Source organism: Myotis nattereri (genome assembly GCF_964212035.1).
Source record: "Myotis nattereri genome assembly, chromosome: 9".
Classification (NCBI taxonomy): domain Eukaryota; kingdom Metazoa; phylum Chordata; class Mammalia; order Chiroptera; family Vespertilionidae; genus Myotis; species Myotis nattereri.
In genome coordinates this window covers 18,510,392-18,530,990 of record NC_138084.1, presented here as the reverse complement: position 1 = coordinate 18,530,990, position 20,599 = coordinate 18,510,392, and the positions used below count along the sequence as shown (strand labels likewise).

General features: G+C 37.2%; 3 protein-coding genes across 3 annotated transcripts; all 3 read right to left on the bottom strand.

Moving 5' to 3' along the window:
• Nucleotides 1-8,246: 8,246 nt before the first annotated feature.
• Nucleotides 8,247-9,185, bottom strand: LOC308525212 (olfactory receptor 5AL1-like; the record flags this gene model as incomplete). The annotated part of the gene is given in 2 exon segments (XM_081099999.1): nucleotides 8,247-8,708; nucleotides 8,712-9,185. Coding segments are annotated over 2 exon segments (936 nt in total).
• A 4,660-nt stretch (nucleotides 9,186-13,845) lies between these two features.
• LOC308525184 (olfactory receptor 8U9) lies at nucleotides 13,846-14,805 on the bottom strand (the record flags this gene model as incomplete). The annotated part of the gene is made up of 1 exon (XM_081099971.1): nucleotides 13,846-14,805. One exon carries the CDS (start codon nucleotides 14,803-14,805, stop codon nucleotides 13,846-13,848), a length of 960 nt encoding a protein of 319 aa, XP_080956097.1.
• Nucleotides 14,806-18,506: 3,701 nt separating this feature from the next.
• On the bottom strand, nucleotides 18,507-19,465 carry LOC308525186 (olfactory receptor 8U1-like; the record flags this gene model as incomplete). Its single annotated transcript, XM_081099973.1, is given in 2 exon segments — nucleotides 18,507-18,637; nucleotides 18,640-19,465. Coding segments are annotated over 2 exon segments (957 nt in total).
• Between the last annotated feature and the right edge of the window lie 1,134 nt (nucleotides 19,466-20,599).

The window sequence follows — 20,599 nt, the reverse complement described above, 5'->3', positions numbered from 1 at the left end:
CGGCCTTCCTTAAGCAATTATTCTTGCATATTGATACTAATAGCTTCAGACTTTATATTATATTTTCTTTGATTTAGTTTCTCTTCAATTCTTGTCCACTTGTTAAGTGAAGACTGAATTGTTATTAAAAGAACAGGACACTTTCTGTATAACTTGTTTTTAAATATTTTATTTGAATAAAAGACCAGAACCCAAGCAGTCTGGAAGAGGTTAATGGAGGAAAAGGAGGACCTATGTAATACTTTCAACAATAAAGATTAAAAAAAAAGAGACCATCAGCCAATATTTCTGCACTACTATTAACAATAAAGGAAAGAAGAAAAGTAGGTGAGATTTGTTGAGTATTTGCTATTGTTTAGCCTAATTGTAAATTTTTAGCATTTATTAACTCATTTAGTCCTCATCAATACTAACAAGTCACACACATCAAGTTTAATATGTAAAAATCAGGACTTTGAAAAAGGATAATTTAAAAATGCATATAATTAAAATTCCTTGAAAACATGCTTTAATTTAATATAAAAATTGTTTTAGAAGTATAAGATTTAAAAAATATCTAGAATGTAAGTATTCTAATAAATTTAATTTATACTTTTTGTATGCCTACTTATAATTCCCTCATGTTCTCTCAGTTATATTTCTCATTTATGTATTAGTTCAGAGAAGCCCATATTTTTCCTACATATTTTGACCTTATCAAGTAAATTAGAGTGTAATCTGTGAAGAACCACTAGTGATCATATGTAGAGACCTCTTTTTTCTCTCTCAGACTTTCTTGGTACTTAATTTAGTCATAAGTAAAACACAACTCAAAGTCCTCTGATTCCTCCTTGTCCAATAATATTTCAGTTATTTAATAGCCAAGCACAACTTTTCTTTAATTCTTTTCAATGAGTTTTTTTTACCTCCTGGTTTCTCAAGCTATAGATGAATGGGTTGTGGGAATCACTACCACATGAAACACCAAAACAAATTTATGTGTTCACAGAATGGCTTGACTTGGGAAGTAGGTACATAAAAATGATTGTCTCATAAAATATTGTGATGGAGGTCCGATGGGAAGCACAGGTAGGAAAAGCTTTCTGTCTTCCTTCAGCAGAATGGATCCTTAGTATGGCAAAGATGATGAAGGAATAAGAAATGATCACAATCAGTAGCGAGCAAAGGGCATTGAACCTAGAAATGATTCCCAACAGCAGTTCTTTGACTTGAGTACCACACAGGCCAGAGCAATCAAGGGAACATCATCACAGTAGAAGTGGTTGACCATATTGAAGTCACAAAAGGCAAGTGGAATGTCACCACTGTCTGTATTCATAAATGTATGTGCTAGCAATGATTCAATTACAGTTTTCTAGGCATAAGAATGACATAAAGGGTTGCAGATGGCAATATACTGATCATATGCCATGATTGAGGGCAGATACTGTTCACACATTATAAATGTGGTTAAGCAGCACACCTGAATGGCACATGCATAAAATGTTATACCTTTCACTTCACACAGGAAATTCACCAAGGTGTTTGGGGTGAGAGACGAAGTAAAAGAAAAATCAACAAAAGCCAGGTGGCTGAGGGAAAAAAATGTGTGGGTGTGTGAAGCTGAGGACTGGTTTGAATTAGCACAATCAAGCCAAGATTACTCAGGAAAATAGCTATATAGATTACTAGAAATATGCCAAAAAAAATGGCTTGACGGTATGGATTATCTGTGAGTCCTGAGGAGATAAACTCTGACACTGCTGAATAATTGCCTTTGGCCATGGAATAGAATTAAAAATTATTATTATTATGTTTTTGACATTTTAAAACCCTCCAGAGCACACATTCTGAGCATTCTTTTCTCCATTGGCAATAATCAAGCAGATGTTAGGAACTGATACTGACCTTCTATAATTGTACTCTATGAAGAATCTTCATATTAGTTCTGGTTGCAGAATGAAGTGATTTGTTCTAGGCAGAAATTCCAAAACATAAAACTGTGGAGGTTTATAAAGACATAAAGAGGGCCTTGCCATCCTTTCTGTGCCCATCACACTATTAAACATGCAAATATTAGCTCGTTGTTTCTCATTGACCTTAGAATAGAGGCCACACTTCTTAACGTGGTTAACCCAACCTTTGATAAGCAAATCCTACTTTGCAGTCTACTATCACCTCTTGTGGCATTCTTCATGTGAACTCCATGCTTCAGTCCTGTTGCATGTTACAAATTTCTCAGATGTTACACAGATTGTGTACATAGTTTGGCCAGCATACACTTACCTGTATCTTTACCTCTCTACTTGGCTACTAAAATTCTATTATTTCTCAGATTACAGGTGAAATTTTACTTCATTCTAGAGGTGTTTCAGTATCTCTTAGCATGTTAGATCCAACTATTCATTCACCTATTAATTTGTCTGTAACCTACTCAAAATTTCAAAAACTTGGTAAGCAGAGATAGTTCTACTTTTCCCATTTTTTAACAATATCTAATAGGACTCAGTAATTAGTAGTGGCTCCAAATACATTACTAGAATAATGGAACAAATGAATCCGAAGTTTGTGTTACTCTAATCCAGTGATGGCAAACCTCAGAGGTGACACGCGAACTCATTTTTTTGGTTGATTTTTCTTTGTTAAATGGCATTTAAATATATAAAATAAATATCAAAAATATAAGTCTTTGTTTTACTATGGTTGCAAATATCGAAAAATTTCTATATGTGACACAGCACCAGAGTTAAGTTAGGGTTTTTCAAAATGCTGACATGCCGAGCTCAAAAGGTTTGTGATCACTGCTCTAAACCATTCTTACTACCTTGTGACAGTGATAACTCATCTGATTATAGAATGATATATTGTATGAATTTAAAATGTGAATTGTAATAGAATGTAAACCTGAAAATTGTGGAGTGCTTTAAGATTGAGTAAAATCTGACAAGCCGCAATTAGCATGCTGGCCACACACTCCACAGGGCAGTCCCTGTAAGCGCACTCACAGTCTGTTCCCTTTAGACAAGACCTGGACTGCCATGGGCAGTGTAAACAGACTGCCTATAAAAAGAGGACCTGAAACCCATACAAGTTATCCTGGGGAATCCTGAACTCCCCATGCTCAATCCTTGGATGGAAGACACCACGCTGCCATATCGTGACGCTTGCAGAAGGCTAATTGTCCATGGAGTTCGCTCATCGCTGAGGTGTCTCGAGTCTGACGACTGCTGCTGCCCCATTGAGCTGCTACTCGCAGAGGACTCCCAGAGGCACCACTGAGCTCCTGTCACACCTGTTCCAGAATCAGAGCTGTTCCAGACGCATCCAGAGAAGCACGCCAGACAACATCAGCATCCGGGTCCCCTAAGTCAGTGCCCACAACACCAGGAGATTTTTAAGTTCTCTGTGAGTATAATAAACCGTGTGATGCACAACTGCATTAATGTCTCTGTAGTATATTTCCTCCAGTAGTTCTTGTAATGTTAAGTGGAAAGTAATAAATAAACCTTTACCTTAGTGAACCATAGAGTAGTCTCAACGATGCAAGACTACTTGAAGTTCCACAATTGACTTACTCCTGTACATGTTAATAATAACATTTATATTGATGATATAGCTGACCTACACTAATTGGGACAGGTCCAGACTCTGGATGGTAGCAAAATGGTCCCTGTCCTCAAGGAAGGGCATTCCCTGTGAGTGAGGCAGAAAGCTGGCCCTCAGGGCACGGCAACCAGTAAGTGACTCTGGTGGGGGCAGGTCGGTGCTCCCTGAATGGAACGATATTTCAGGGGCTTAACACAGCATTTTCCCTGATGTCAGAGCCCACTGGTAGGGCTGGCAGGGTCGCAAAACAGTCCAGTGTGAGATGCCCCCATGGTGAGGACGATGTGGGGTTCCTAGGCTCATGGACACCCACGGCTGTCTAAAAGGGGGGCTGGCATCCCCCATCTTGCCGATCTCCCCACTGAGTGGAAGGCACCTTGTGACCCGAAGTTGATCTGGGGCTGTGGGTGTTAGGCACTGAACCCAACTTCAAGAGACTGGGAAGTCACCCGTCTGCGTGAGGAACAAAGCAGCCCAGCTAGTGTGGCTCAGTGGTCAGGTGAACAAGGGGCCGGGGTCTAGGGAACAAGTGGGAAGGGCCCAGGTCACCAGCAGGGAGTGTTCAACTGAACAAGGGCCAGGTGAAGAGCCAGAAGCCATCAAGTGGATGAGGTGGTGGGGCCAGTGCAATGCGAAGGAGAGTCCCAAGAGGATGCAAATGCCCCACTTTCCTGTGGTCCAGACTCTGGATGGCAGCAAGAAGGTCCCTGTCCTTAAGGAAGGGTGTTCCCTGTGAATGAAGCAGAAAACTGGCCCTCAGGGCCCGGTGAACAGTAAGTGACACTGGTGGGGGCAGAACAGTGCTCCCTGAATGGAACGGGGTTTCAGGGGCTTAACACAGCTCTTTCCCTTTTATCAGATCCCACTGGCAGTGCTGTGAGGGTCGCAGGACAGTCCAGTGTGAGATGCCCCCATGGTGGAGACATTGTGGGGTCCCTCGGCTCATGGACACCCATTGCTATCTTAAAGGGGAGCTGGAATCCTTCTTCTTGCTGCCCTTCCCTCTGATTGGAAGGCAGCCTGTGACCAGAATTTGATCTGGGGCTGTGGGTGTTAGGCACTTAACCCAATTTAGGATTAGGATGTCCACTCCTCTGTGTGAGAGCAAAGCAGCACGGCCAGTGTGGCTCAGCAGTCAGGTGAACAATGGGCCAGGGTCTCAGTATCAAGGGTGAGGGCCAGGTGACCAGCTGGAAGTGGTCACATGAACAAGGGGTGGAGCCTGGTCACCAGCTGGAAGTGGTCAAGTCAACAGCGGGGAGGACCCTGGTGACCAACCGGAAGTGGTCACGTGAACAAGGGCCAGGTGAACAGCCGGGAAGTGGTCAAGTGGATGAGGAGGTGGGGCCAGGGGAATGTGGAGGAGGGTTCCAAGGGGACGCAAATGCCCCACTTTCTTGTGATCTTGTTCCAGTCAATGTAGGTCAGCTAAATCATCAATATTAATATTTTTATTATCATGTACATGAGTGAGTCCATTGTGGGACTTCAAGTAGTCTTGCACCATTAAGACTACTCTAAGGCTCGAGCGTTTATTAATTATTTTCCACTTAACATTATAAGAATCATTGGAGGAAATATACACTACAGTGACATTTAAGCAGTTGCAAATCACTCGGTTTATTGTACTCACACAGGGAACTTACAAATCTATTGGTGTTGTGGGTGCTGGTTTAGAGGATCCGAATGCTGATGTTGTTGGGCGTGTGTCTCTGGATGCGGCTGGAACAGCTCTGGTTCTGGAATGGGCTGTGACAGCAGCTCAGTAGTGCCTCTAGGAGGCCTCTGCGAGGAGTGGCTCAACCGGGCAGCAGCAGGCGTCAGACTCGAGAGACCTCCACGAGGAGTGAACTCCATTGAGCATTAACCTTCCATGAGCAGTACGGTATGACAGCACAGTGTCTTTGATCTAAGAGTTGCTTAGGATTCCCAAGGATAATTTGTATGGGTTTCAGGTCCTCTTTCTATAGCCAGTTGGTTTACATTGCCCATGGCAGTCCAGGTCTTGTCTAAGGGGTACAGACTGTGACTATGCCCTGTGAAGTGTGTGGCCAGCATACTGATTTCGGCCTGTCAGACTTTAATCAAGCTTAAAGTGCTTCTCAATTTTCAGGTTTACATTCTGTTACAATTCACTCTTTAAATTCATACAATATATCACTCTATAATCAGATGAATTATCACTGTTACATACCTCAACTATTTTGATTCTCCCCCCACCATGATGGGGAAAATAAGACATTGGGGGGGGGGGGGGGGGGCTAGCAATCTGAATCTGTGCCAGTACACTAATGTACATTTTTGATAGCCTATAATTAAGTTACTGCCCCTTTCTCCACAATATAATCTTGCAAGACTGGTTTACCTAAATACTCACATTTTACAGAGGCCATAAACCATGAACAATACACAACCCTCTGGCACCAGGCCAGGACTTTAGGTGTGGTCTCACTGCCCCCATCCTAACACACAGGGCTTTTTGCAAAACCTGCGAAAGGTCCAGGAGTCCCATCCATATTTGGGGGACAAAGAAACCAAAATGTATAAAGGGAGAGCTTCCTCAATATTGACTCACTTAGGATTTGGAGGACTGACCCCTGAGTCACTGTACTAGTACATGTAAAACATCTGAAAGTAAATGTGTTTTTCCTGTATCTACGGGTACACCTGCATATTTTTCGGTCACCTGGTAAATTCTGTAATACCCCATTACATACTCTCTTTGAATAATCCACAACACAACCAGAGTCCTATAGATATGGAGGCAAAAACTGTGAATTCCAACAATACTTAACATTATTTAAGTACTAGAGGCTCAGCACGCAAAATCGTGTGGGACCCCAGACCTGCGGCACCCGCAGGACCCATCAATGCACCTCCTGTTGAACAGTCGTTTGGTTGTTACGGTGACACAGCCACTGGCTTTTTATAATATAGATTGTATGTTTTGTACTATTTGTTGTTTCCTCTAGAACATTTTCCTTGTATTACATCACTTTGAACATGTCTGAAGAAAAAAAATGCAATGAGGTCTTACAAACATGAGAAATTATATTATGGTTAATCTTTTGGAATCCAATTTGCTTAACAGGTAAGGAACATTCACTTGAAATTTTACATCTGTATACTGAAAATAAGCATAATAAAGAATTAATAACTAAAAACAAAGAGTTCTTTAAACTCATATGAAACAACTTACAAAATGTTTAACTACATTTTATGCTTTAGTCTAAAGTTCATTAAATTTTGGATTTAGTAAGAGGTCATGGTATGTATGCATTATATTGAAGTGAGTTAACTTGCTGTTGTATTTTGCAGCCTACAAGTAATGATTTAGATTGCACCAAAAACCTCAGATGTGGCTTAGGAGTTGAGCATAGACCTATGAACCAAGAGGTCGCTGGCTTGATTCCTGTTCTGGGCACATGCCTGGGTTGTAGGCTCAATTCCTAGTAGGGGGCATGTAGGAAGCAGCTGATTGATATTTCTCATCAATGTTTTTATCTCTTTATTGCTGTCTCTTCCTCTCTCTCTCAAATCAATAAAAATCATATTTTAAAAAAATCAGCCTTAGCTGGTTTGGCTCAGTGGATAGAGCGTCGACCTGTAGACTGAAGGGTCCCAGGTTTGTTTCTGGCCAAGGGAACATACCTTGATTTCAGGCTCCTCCTTGGCCAGGGCCAAGTCAGGGCTTGTGAAGGAGTCAACCAATCGAAGTGTTCCTCTCACATTGATATTTCTCTGTTTTTCCCTCTCTCTCCCACTCTCTCTAAAATCAATTGAAAAATATCCTCAGGTGAGGATGAAAAGATAAATGGTTACCAGGGCTGGGGGTAGTAAGGGAAAGATGAATAAACATAACACAGAGGATTTTTAGGGCAGTAAAAATACTCTGTATAATATTACAGTGATGGATATAAGTAACTATACATTTTTTTCAAACCCATAGAATGTATGACATGAGTGAACCTTTAGGTAAACTGGGAATTATGATATGTAAATACAGTTTTATCAATTGCAACAAATATACCATACTCTGGCTAACAATGTTGATAATGGGGAGACTATGCATGTATGGCAACAGGGGTATATGACACATCTCTGTACCTCCCCCTCAATTTTGCTGTAAATCAAAGCAACTCTAAAAAGTAAAGGCTTTAAAAAATGTTCAGCCATACCAATAGGGACATTGTAAAGTGAAAAGTAAGGTCACTTTCCTGGCATTTTAAAATCAAAATCCTCACCCAAACGCCTTGTTATGTTTCCCCTGTTCAACTACGGAAGAAAATCTTACCTGCATAGTTCATGTCTGTCAAGACAACCTAAAATTCTCAATACCACAGTGAAATAAGAGAAAGTTATGATTTTAAGGTGCTTAAATCTTCCTCTCCATTGTTGAAACAACTCATAATCAAAAGGTACAGACACTTTTTATCCCTTTTTTACAATTCAACAGCTAAACATACAAACATTGATGAAATATCTACCATGTGCAAGCAAAACCAACAAAATACTATTTTTCATGAAAATAGAGATCAGGAAACTAAGTCCCAGAAGACAAAGGCTCCTGTGTTTCATGGCACTGTACCACTGTATAAGCCTTTATTTAAAATTTTTTTACTCCATATCCAGCACTTCTTTAGTAACAACATAATTCATTATTAATTACTAGAATATACCTTTTCAATAATTTTTTTCAAAGCATTTTTTACCTCTTGATTCCTCAAGCTGTAGATCAATGGATTTAGCATGGGAATCACTATTGCATAGAATACTGAAGCAAATTTGTCTTTATCTAGTGAGTGGCTTGACTTGGGCTGAAGGTACATAAAACTGAGGGTCCCATAATACATAGTAATAGAAAACAGGTGAGAAGCACAGGTAGAAAGGGCTTTCTGCCTTCCTGCAGCAGAACGAATCCTTAAGATGGCAAAGACAATGAATACATAGGATACCAGAACAATGATAAGAGAACAAAAAACATTGAATCCAGCAATGATTAACAACATCAGCTCTTTGACTTGGGTATCGGAACAGGCCAGAGCAATCAAGGGAACGTCATCACAGTAAAATTGATTGACCACATTAGAGTCACAGAAAGACATGTGGAATGTTGCCACTGCCTATATGAGTCCCACAGTGAATCCGTAAATATAAGAGCTAGTGACCATTTGAATGCAGAGTTTTCTAGGCATGAGAACTACATAAAGTAGAGGGTTGCAGATGGCCACATACCGATCATACGCCATGACAGAGAGCATTAATAATTCCCAAACGGAAAATGTGATAAAGCAACACACTTGAGTGGCACATGCATAAAATGACATACTTTTAATTTCACGAAATGAGTTCACGAGGGTGTTTGGTGTGATGGCGGAGGTACCATAGAAATCAACAAAAGCCAGATGACAGAGGAAAAAATACATGGGTATGTGAAGCTGAGGACTGACCTGAATTAGCACAATCAAACCCAGATTACCCAAGGCAGTAACTAAGTAAATCAGAAGGAATACACAAAAGAGAACGGCTTGAAGCTGTGGGTTATCTGTTAGGCCCAAGAGGATGAACTCAGTGACTGCTGAATGATTGCCCTTTGCCATGAAATAAACAATTCTGCAATGAACTCTCCCAGAGCACACACTGAATAATCTTGACTCAGTGAGATAAAATCAATTAAATGTGAGAAGATCCCTGGATCACCAGGAGGTTATGTTAACTTCAGTCTAAGTAGATCTCTGACAGAACCTGTGAATTATGAGTGGGTTTTACTTATGCTTTCACTGTGAAAGGATTTGGTCCAGGCAGAAATTCCAACATAGAAAATCCACTGTAAAGAAAAAGAATAAAAGTACTTTGATTAAAGTTTTACAATTAATACAATTGCAATGTCTGTGTTGCACTTTTTTTGAAATATAAAGGAAAAAAAGTAACATTAAAAATGTAAGTGATTATGACAGCCTATATAAAAATGATTTCTTAAATTGTACATTTATCTCACAAAATAATCATTTCATCATTTCATAAGAACATTAAAAATTACCGAAAATAGGTGTGAAAGATATAAAATGGAAGTAATAGCAAACAGCTCCAACAAGGGGTAAATATCCAAAATATATAAAGAATTCTTACAACTCAACACTAAACAAGCAAACAATTTAGTTAAAAAATGAGCAGAGGACCTGAAGAGACACTTCTCCCAAGAAGACATACAAATGGGCAACAGATATATGAAAAGATGCTCAACTTTACTAGCTACTAGGGAAATGCAAATAAAATCTACAATGAGATATCACCTCACACCTACAAGAGAGGCACTAAGGAGTATTGGAGGGGATGTGGAGAAAAAGGAACCCTCATTCACTGCTGGTGGGAATGCAAACTGATACAGCCACTATGGAAACATTGTGGAGGTTCCTCAGAAAGTTAAAAATCAAGTTACCATATGAACTAGTAAGCCCTCTTCCAAAAACTTTGAAAAAATTTATTTGCCAAGATATATGCACCCTTTGTTAATAGTAGAATTATTCACAGTGGCCAAGACATGGGAACAGCTGAAGTGTCCTTTTATAGATGATTGGATAAAGAAGATATGGTACATATACAATGGAGTAGTACTCAGCCATAAGAAAGGATGAAATACTACAATTTATGACACCATGGTTGGATCTTGAAAATGTCATGCTAAAAGAAACAAGTCAGACAGAAAAAGTAAAAAAACCATATGATTTCACTTATATGTGGGATATAAAACTGAAAGAAATGAACAAACAAGAAAGATAAATACACAAAGACTTATAGACAAGGACAAGAGTATGGTGGTTGCCAGGGAAAAATAAGATTGTGAATTTTCTGGCTGTCTTTTGGCAGAATACACAGCAGTGAACAATTTTTCATATTATAAAACAGCTTTTAATTATAAAGAGACATTGCTTTAGTATCTATCTCCAAGTCAGTAAATGATCAAAAGTGAGTAACATTTGGGCAACATGGTTCTCAACCTTCCTAATGCTGGGACCCTTTAATACAGTTCCTCATGTTGTGGTGACCCCCAACCATAACATTATTTTCGTTGCTACTTCACAATTGTAATTTAGCTACTGTTATGAATTGTAATGTAAATATCTGATATGCAGGATGTATTTTCATTGTTACAAATTCAACATAATTAAAGCACAGTGATTAATCACAAAAACAATATGTAATTATATATGTGTTTTCTGATGGCCTTAGGCGACCCCTGTGAAAGGATTGTTCGATACATAAAGGGTCGCGACCCACAGGTTGAGAACCACTGATTTAGAAGAACTAAATTTCACAGGGCATTTTTATGAACTCAAGCTTGATTATGAATGCTTAAAAGCTTGTGGAATTGAAATTATGCTTTCCTTTCCTAAACAGAAAAGAAGATGTTAATTTGATTTTCCTTTATCGCGACATTGTCTCAGGTAGCCTAATATGCACCTTCTACATGGTCAGATAAAACATAATAAAATATAAAAAGCATCACCCTTACATTTATTTTCTCCTTGGAAACTTTATCTTGATTACTACTTTATCTTTTTTTCCCTTTCACCACTTTTGAACCAACCATCTCATAACAGACATCTACCCTCAGTTTCTCAATCATATTTATATCTTAACCACGTATAACCCACTTTCTTTTCCCATTTAACCAAGAAATGCCCTCACCAAGTTTACTATCACTTGTTTATTCCAAAATCCAATGAAGCCTTTTTCTTTGGCAGCTCTTCAACACTGAACTCTATTGAATATAACTTTAATTTCCAGAACAAAGCAATCTCTGAGTTTATTACTTGTCCATTTAATTCTTTATATTAAAGGCTCTGCTTTTATTATCCATGCATTAGACATGTTCTTCAAACTCTTTCCAAAGCCCCTACTGTTTCTTCCTTACACCTTCAGGTTCGATCTTTCTAATCCTATGTCCTCTGGAGGCATCTGTGTGCCATATATATATATATATATATATATATATATATATATATATATATGATGGCGGCAATAAAAATAGAAAACACAAAGTTGTTTTATAATCACAAAAAATAAGAGAAAGAAATACTTGTCTGATTGAAAACAAATATCCTCAAAAAGGTCAAAACTATTGTATAAAATCATCATCAAATTTAAGTAAAAATCATGACAATTTTTTTCTGTTACATTAATAGTTCCATAGCAAGTCTCTTCAGTTTTAACCTGAAATTTTTAAACGTTATTTTGAATAGTTTTCCAAATGTTCAATATTTTAAGATTAGGCTTAATAAATATAAAAACTATCAATTTAAAAACTCTTTTACTCTTAAATATTTTCGACAGGAGGTTGTAAATTCTCTTGATTTAATGATAAAATTTTGTTACATAAAATACAGACTCAAAATCTGCTACAGGAGCCTTGTGAGCAAACAGAGAACCACTGAAATCTTCAAGTGGGAGGTAAATGTATCTAAATAGAAGATGAGGAAAGAAACATTGAGAACTGTGGATTAGACTAACCCTGTGTCTCTGTGATACATCAAAATGTATAATAAAATCAAAGTGGACTCTGACCTAAGAATTTTTTAAGAAATATTTTTATTTTAATGTAATCTCTCTCTAGGCATTAATAGCATATTTCTAGTATTTTGTCATTAGCATTCAAATGACTCTAAGATAAAAAATTATTAAATGGTATGAATGATTCACAAACTCAAAGCCATTTTCTGTATACTTGAAAATTGTAAAATTATCATTGCATTAATTTGAAAAATATACTCCAATATTTATGTCTATGACTTTATCTATATTACAGTGTATAGTAATTCTCATTTATCAATTGCTCCCTCAAATTCATTAGGAGAGTTGGGATGATAATTTAGGTCTTTAGGCTCATAGAAAGAAAAAAATGATATGCAAGTGCTTACAATTTACTATTAGCCTTTTCCATATTGTTTAATCTTTAAAAAGACTCCAAATTTAGTAACAACATTACTTAATTGATAAACTTGGAGAGCTTGCACATACTACAGAGCCATTCTTTAACAATAGCATGTGTTCTTATACATTGCCTGCTGTGTTCATTGTGTTATAAGCTATAACATAATCAATAGTAACCAACTTACCCAAGGTTTGCTTAGTATAACTGCAAATGATCCTTGTTATTGCCAAAATGGCATATATGTTTCAATTATTTTGAATTTATTTGTTTAGAATGTATGATGCCCCTCTGGGATTCTATCCTTGAGTTAGATTATTATTTTTTAAAGATAACTGGAAAAAATATAATGAGGTCTCCTAGGCATAAAAAAAAAAGCAGTTCTCTCAGAGTCTTTTGAGACCAAACCAGATTTCCAGGTAAGTGGAAAGCCATGTTAAAGTAATGATATAAAGTTAGGGTGCAGTACTATTCTCTTTAATAAAGACAAATTGTTAAATATATAAAATGAAAATGTTTTATATTTTCTTAAATTTTCTCAAGATATTAGCAAATCAGGGAACAATTATTTAGACTATGCATCTTTGCCTTTCATGTGAGAGATTGTTAATGCAACCAGAGAATCTTGAACTGGGGATTTTGGAGGAGTGGGGAGTCTTAACTTTAGTCTCTGTTCTACTTATAACTAGCTATATATTCAGGTATTAGCTTTTTATGCATTCTTTTATTTGAGAAATGGGGAAATTGTTTACAATCTTATGAACCAAAGAATTAATCATTTTTAATATGTTTTCTATTTGAAAAATGAGATAAATGGTGGTTAATTCTTATGGTTATTTTTACTTTCAGAAATTTGATCCTAAATGAACATCTTTAGAAAAATTTATTATTCATTGAGCACCTATTTAGAAATCTCATATTGAGACCAGACATGGACATGGAAACAACCCAAGACAGAAAAAGTTAAGAACCATATGATTTCACTCATATGTGGGATATAAAACTGAAAGGAACAAATGAACAAACAAAGAAAAACAAGTAAAAACTCACAGACACAGACAGCAGTATGTTGATTACCAGAGGGAAGGAGGTAGGGATTTGTAAAGTGTAAAGGGGGTCGAATAGATGCTGACAGAAGAAGATTTGACTTTGGATGGTGGGCACACAATGCAATATATAGATCATGTATCATAGAATTGTACACTTGAAACTTACATAATCTTATTGACTAATGTTGCCCTCTTATTAAAAAAAAGATTAGGCATTCTGATAGTTTTTTAAGAGAGAAAAAACAATCAGGCCATAAAGAAAATACTTTTTATTTGCTTAAGTCACTTTCTTAATTTAATGAACAGAAAAGTCTGGTTTCTATTGACGATGACCTTCTTCAGGGCGTCTTTCACCTCCTTGTTCCTGAGACTGTAGATCAAGGGGTTCAGCATGGGAATGATCACTGTGTAGAAGACAGAGGCTGTCTTATCTGTGTCGAGGGAATGGTTAGAGCTTGGCTGCAAGTACATGAAGATCAGGGTCCCATAGAATATGGTGACTGCCAGCATGTGGGAGCCACATGTGGAGAAGGCCTTGCGTCTTCCCTCAGCTGAGCGCATCCCCAGGATTGTAGAAATGATGTATGCGTAGGAGACAAAGACAACCAGAAGGGAAGATATGAACATGATGCCAGCACAGGCGAAGATCCACAGCTGTTTGGAGTGTGTGTCTGAGCAAGTTAGCCTGAGGAGAGGCATGTCATCGCAATAGAAATGGTTGATGACATTGGAGTGGCAATAGGAGAGGCGAAAGGTGAGGAAGGTATGAAACAGTGCAACCAGGAAGCTATAGCTGTAGGGGACAGCCACAAGCTGAATGCAGATTCCTGGGGACATCACAACCATGTAGAGGAGAGGGTTACAAATGGCCACATATCGGTCATAGGCCATGGAAGCCAGAAGCAAGCATTCGGCTGTCATGAAGGCCAGGAAACAGCCTAACTGAGCAGCACAGGCATTGAAGGAGATAACATTTTGTTTGTATAAGAAATTCCCAAGCATTTTGGGGGTAATGACAGAAGTATAACAGAAATCAACAAAAGCCAGGTTGCTAAGGAAGAAGTACATTGGCGTGTTGAGTCTTGCATCTGTCTTAATGACTAGGACCAACCCCAGGTTGCCTACCACTGTGAAGAGGTAGATGGTTAAGAAAACCACAAAGAGAGGCATCTTTAAGTCCTGACGATCTGTGAGGCCCATGAGAATAAACTCCTTTACCTGGGTACAATTGATGTGGGCCATGGACCTTCAGTGTGTCTGGATGGAGAGAGGAGAATTAAATCCATATTAATTAAATTAACCTTAAAACTCTAAAATGTGTTTTTATTACTTAACGTCCTGAAAATCAGTTTTATTGATAATATGAAAGTGTTAATATTAAAATGTTTAGTGGTATACTTGGAATCTGGGATGGAACGAAGAGTAAAAGTAAATATTTTGGAGGAAATTCTTATTTCTTTCACCCAATTCAATTGCATTTTAAAAATAAGAGTGGTATGGTAGTAAGCAGTACATATTGGCTCTCTGTTCGAAGCTGTTGTGTACTATATTATTTACAATTAAATATTAATTTTTCAAAACTCAAAAATATTATTGGTATTGAAAAAAGTTAACATGAATCACACAAAGGAAAATGAATGTTCTGTAGTAACATAACTCTTCAAACCTGTTAGTAAATTTATAATGTCATGTGACATATTTATCTTTCTTTCACTTTATCCATACAAAAATTAAAAATAATTTTGAGGAAACTAATAAATTGCTTTGTTTCACAGTGGACATGACTTGGCATATTGGACAGATAAAGTTACTAATATTTCCTGTCTTTTCCGTGACTAATGGCTTTTATATACTACAACTTTTGCTCAGGTAATGTCAAAAAGTTTTCATCCAATCTACTGAATAAGAGAAAATATTTATAAATCATATTATAATAAGCGGGTGGTATCCAAAATATATAAAGAATTCACACAACTCAATAGCAAGAAACCCCACACAAAACACAAAAAAACTCCTCCCAAAATAGAAATAATCAGATTAACAGGTGGGCAGAAGATCTAAATACTAAACATTTTCCCAAAGACGTACAAATGGCCAATAGGCTCATGAATAGATGCTTAACCTCATTATTCACCAGGGAAATGCAAATAAGACCCACAATGATCTACCAACTCATGCTTGTTATAAAAAAGAAAAAAACACCAACACATGCTAGTAAGAGATAACAAGGATTGGCAAGAATGTGGAAAAAAGGGAACCCGTGTACACTTTTGATGAGAATGTAAATTTGTACAGACACGGTGGAAATCAATATGGGGGTTTGTCAAAAATAAAAAATTGAACTACCATAGGATCTGACAATTCCACTTCTGGGTATTTATCTGAAGAAAATGAATACACTAAAGATTACTACAGCCAATAACCATCATGATATGGGTAAGACAATTAAAGTTTTAAAACCCTAGTCTGTGGCCCCACAAATATATAAAATCCATTTTGAAACAAATAAGCAACTTATGATAGAAAATTTGGTTTCCAAGTCCCAAGATACCAGCTAAGTCTTCATGGTTTTGTACCTGTAAGACCTTCAGTATGTCATCTCATCTTATTTTGATGCATATATAGGCAAACATTTTTGAAAGCATATTTTATAAGACCTTTTACCATCTAACCCAAATATTTATAATGTTTTAAAAATTAGAAAATATTGAATATAATATATTATATTCAAATTATACTCACATCCCTTCTATCACAACCAACACACAGTAATCTAATCATAACATTTATTTTGTGGTCTTTAATTACTACATGCCTTTACATGCTTCTCTACTTTTATATATGCTTTTTTCTGTCTCATCTCTACCAGGTTTATAAGATAAAGAGTTGAAGGGAGAACTTCTAATTATCTTTCAAGGCCTACCAAAATCCTACCTCTTCTACAAAGACTCCTTGATTTCTAATGTCCATGATCTGATACCCAAGTTTCCCTCTTTGTGATGGAGAAACATTTTACACATAGTTCATTTATATGACATTTAACATTTATGGCAGCCATCTACTTCCACATTTTTCTCTTGATAAATTGTGGACTTCATGCGTAAAATTAATGATTTTTCATACATTCTCTACTCTAGTCTTTTCTAGATCCTTGGTGTGGAGAATTAAAGATTAATATTTGTTCCCGGCCAGCATGCTTCCGTGGTTGAGCATTGACCTATGAACCAGCAGGTCACAGTTCGATTCCCGGTCAGGGCACATGCCCGGGTTGAGGGCTTGATCCCCAGTATGGGGTATGCAGGAGGCAGCCAATCAATTATTTTTTTCACATCATTTATGTTTCTATCTCTCTCAATAAAAAATATGTTAAAAAGATTAATTTTTGTAATAATATTTCAATATTCATTCCCCTTGCTCATAAATAATGTCCTTAGGGCATTATGAGACATATTGATGACTTGATTTCAACACTTTCACTTCTCATCATAGGTACAATTATTAGCTTTTGCAAAAATGAGAAGAGTTTTGACAGAGATTACAGTCTAGCCAGTTAAGTGCCTGACTTATTCAAATGGTATAATAGATTCTATTTTGGAGACCTCAAATCTTATTTTCATTTCAAACTAATAAGAACTATATTATATGTAATATCAGAAATATATACAGAAATAAAATTAGAGAGAACACTCTACCCTATTTTCAGGAAATGCCACCTAAATTTTTTTAAGAACATTCTATTTTCTTCTGCTTAATTTAAAAATGACTATCTTGATCCCAATTTTAAAATGCAGCCGTTGAATCTACCTGATTAGAGGGTATTCCTATTTCTTCTGCAAGTGGGTTTGGGCAGCAACAAACTGCTGGGTTTTGTCAGTGACTCTAACCCAAGGGATCTTACGTAAGAGTATGATGCAAGTAAGACCATCAGCAAAATTACAGTCCAAACTCCATAGGGATCCCAAGGCAGGCTGGAGATCAATTAACATTACCTCTGGTTCTGAGGAAACAACCCTCTATGACTCTCCCTTTAGTCTGACATTATTGCCCTAATACTTGTCTAGATGACAATGGTTTAGGGCAGACTTTCTCAACGTTGGCACTATTACCATTTGGGGATGGATAATTTTTGTGTGAGAGACTCCTTTGTGCTTTGTAGATTATTCAGCTCATCCCCAGCCTCAACACTCTAGGCCAGTGATGGCGAACCTATAACACGCGTGTCAGAGGTGACAGGCGAACTCATTTTTTTGGTTGATTTTTCTTTGTTAAATGGCATTTAAATATATAAAATAAATATCAAAAATATAAGTCTTTGTTTTACTATGGTTGCAAATATCAAAAAATTTCTATATGTGACACGGCACCAGAGTTAAGTTAGGTTTTTTCAAAATGCTGACACGCCGAGCTCAAAAGGTTCGCGATCACTGCTCTAGACAACAATAGTATTCCTTTACACCCCCTTGTCATGATGAAAATCAATAATATTTGCAGACATTGAAAAATCTCCCCAGGGGAAAGAAAATCATGCCTGATTGACACCACTAGTTTGCAGTGGTCTCTTGGCACTTAATTTGAAAGATATTATTAAAGCACTTATAAGTATGTTAAAATGCTCTTATAATCCTAAACTAGGCATTCAGAGTGCCTTCACTTTTGTTTATTTTTGGCCAATAACTAGTTATGTAACTAGCAAATGAGATAATGGAATTTCAAAAATTCACATTTTTTCATTTCAGAAATAACATAATGTAAATTCTTATGGTAGTTGCTCCACATAAATTATAATTTTAAGCCTAACTTGCATACAAAGAATTGAGAGAATGATTTCATTTTACAGTGAACAAATCTTTATTCAGAACCAAGTAAGATCAAGACACTCAATTGCCTTTATTATGATAGGGGGGAAAAGCTCATTAAGGACAGGTCACTTTTGTTCAGTCAAATCATTTTTCAAATTTCAGGAACCCAGAAGCCTGGTTTCTATTGATAGTGACTTTCTTCAAGGCGTCTTTCACATCCTTGTTCCTGAGACTGTAGATCAAGGGGTTCAGCATGGGAATGATCACTGTGTAAAGACAGAGGCCGTCTTATCTGTGTCGAGGGAATGGTTAGAGCTTGGCTGCAAGTACATGAAGATCAGGGTCCCATAGAATATGGTGACTGCCAGCATGTGGGAGCCACATGTGGAGAAAGCCTTGCGTCTTCCCTCAGCTGAGCGCATCCTCAGGATGGCCAAAATAATAAACATGTAGGAGACAAAGACAATGAGAACAGAGGAAATGAACGTGATACCAGCACAGGCGAAGATCCACAGCTGTTTGGAGTGTGTGTCTGAGGAAGTTAGCCTGAGGAGAGGCATGTCATCGCAATAGAAATGGTTGATGACATTAGAGTGGCAATAGGAGAGGCGAAAGGTGAGGATGGTATGCAACAGTGCCATCAGGAAGCTATAGCTGTAAGGGACAGCCACAAGCTGAATGCAGATTCCTGGGGACATCACAACCATGTAGAGGAAAGGGTTACAAATGGCCACATATCGGTCATAGGCCATGGAAGCGAGTAGCAAACACTCAGATACCATGAAAGTGAGGAAACAGCCTAACTGAGCAGCACAGGCATTGAAGGAGATAACATTTTGTTTGTATAAGAAATTCCCAAGCATTTTGGGGGTAATGACAGAAGTGTAACAGAAATCAACAAAAGCCAGGTTGCTAAGAAAGAAGTACATTGGTGTGTTGAGTTTTGCATCTGTTTTAATAACTAGGATCAAACCTAGATTGCCTACTACTGTGAAGAGATAGATGGTTAAGAAAATCACAAAAAGAGGCATCTTCCACTCCTTTTGATTCGCGAGGCCCATAAAAATAAACTCCTGTACTTGGGTGCAATTAATATGGGCCATATCTCTTCAAGGCATCTGCATGAGGAAGTAGAGAAAAGAGGAAAATTCAAGTTGCCATTCCCACAAGTGGTGATTTACTTTAGTGTCTTGTAAAGAGGTTTCGTTGCTAATAGAGGCTGCTAGCATACTGGGATATTGGGAACAGGATGGATGGCAGACAGAGATATATGTGGGACAAGCATATGTCTCCTCCCCCTAACCCATTATATATACAAAGATGGGTGCTATGCAATAGTCCACCTTGCCTTGGTTTCTATTCAAAGGTCTTATCCATTAAGCTATTTAACACTATAAGCTGACTTGTTAAAATTGATTTTTTATTGAAAATATGTTGACATAAATAGCATAAAAGAAAACAAATCTGCAGTGACACCACTGTGACAGATGTCATTGTACCTGTGCTGACACAGCTCTGCATTGTCCTAACACTTTCAGAAACATTATATATATAATTGTGTGTATATATATAAATATATACACACAATTATATATATAGTTGTAATGATTTATCACTTTAAGGTTACTACAGTCTGAAAAATAATATTTATAGTCATGCTAATAATGCAAATACTAAAACGGGTAAGTACAGAAGGTGCAATAAGGCAATTATTTACATCATTTTATCCCACAGAACTTAAAGTGGAAACCACATTATTATGCCCATTGTACAGATGAGGAAGAGGAGATTGGAAAAGAAACACCCAAAATAAAATCGATGGCTGCTGTAAATACAGTTAGTTGGGTTTCAAATCCATATGTTTCTGACTCAACGTCCACACCTCATTACTATACTGTCAATATTGCATATCTTATTTATTCTGTTATTAGAAACTTAAATTATTTCTAGGTTTTGATTGCTATAGTATTGAACAAACATCTTTATCTCTAAAAGATAAACTTACATGATCAAAGAATAAATCCTCATATATTTTATGATATATTGTAATTTAGAATAAAATTGATGTTTTCTTTCTAAGAAATTCAGAAATGTATTTCTCTTTAAAAGCTGATTTATAAACTTTTTGTGCTCTGTGGCAAAAACAGAGTCTGAAAGCACAGAACTCATAATACATCCATAATAATACTCTCATTACCTGGCATGCACTTTTCTTGCATGTTCTTTTGTACTCTACT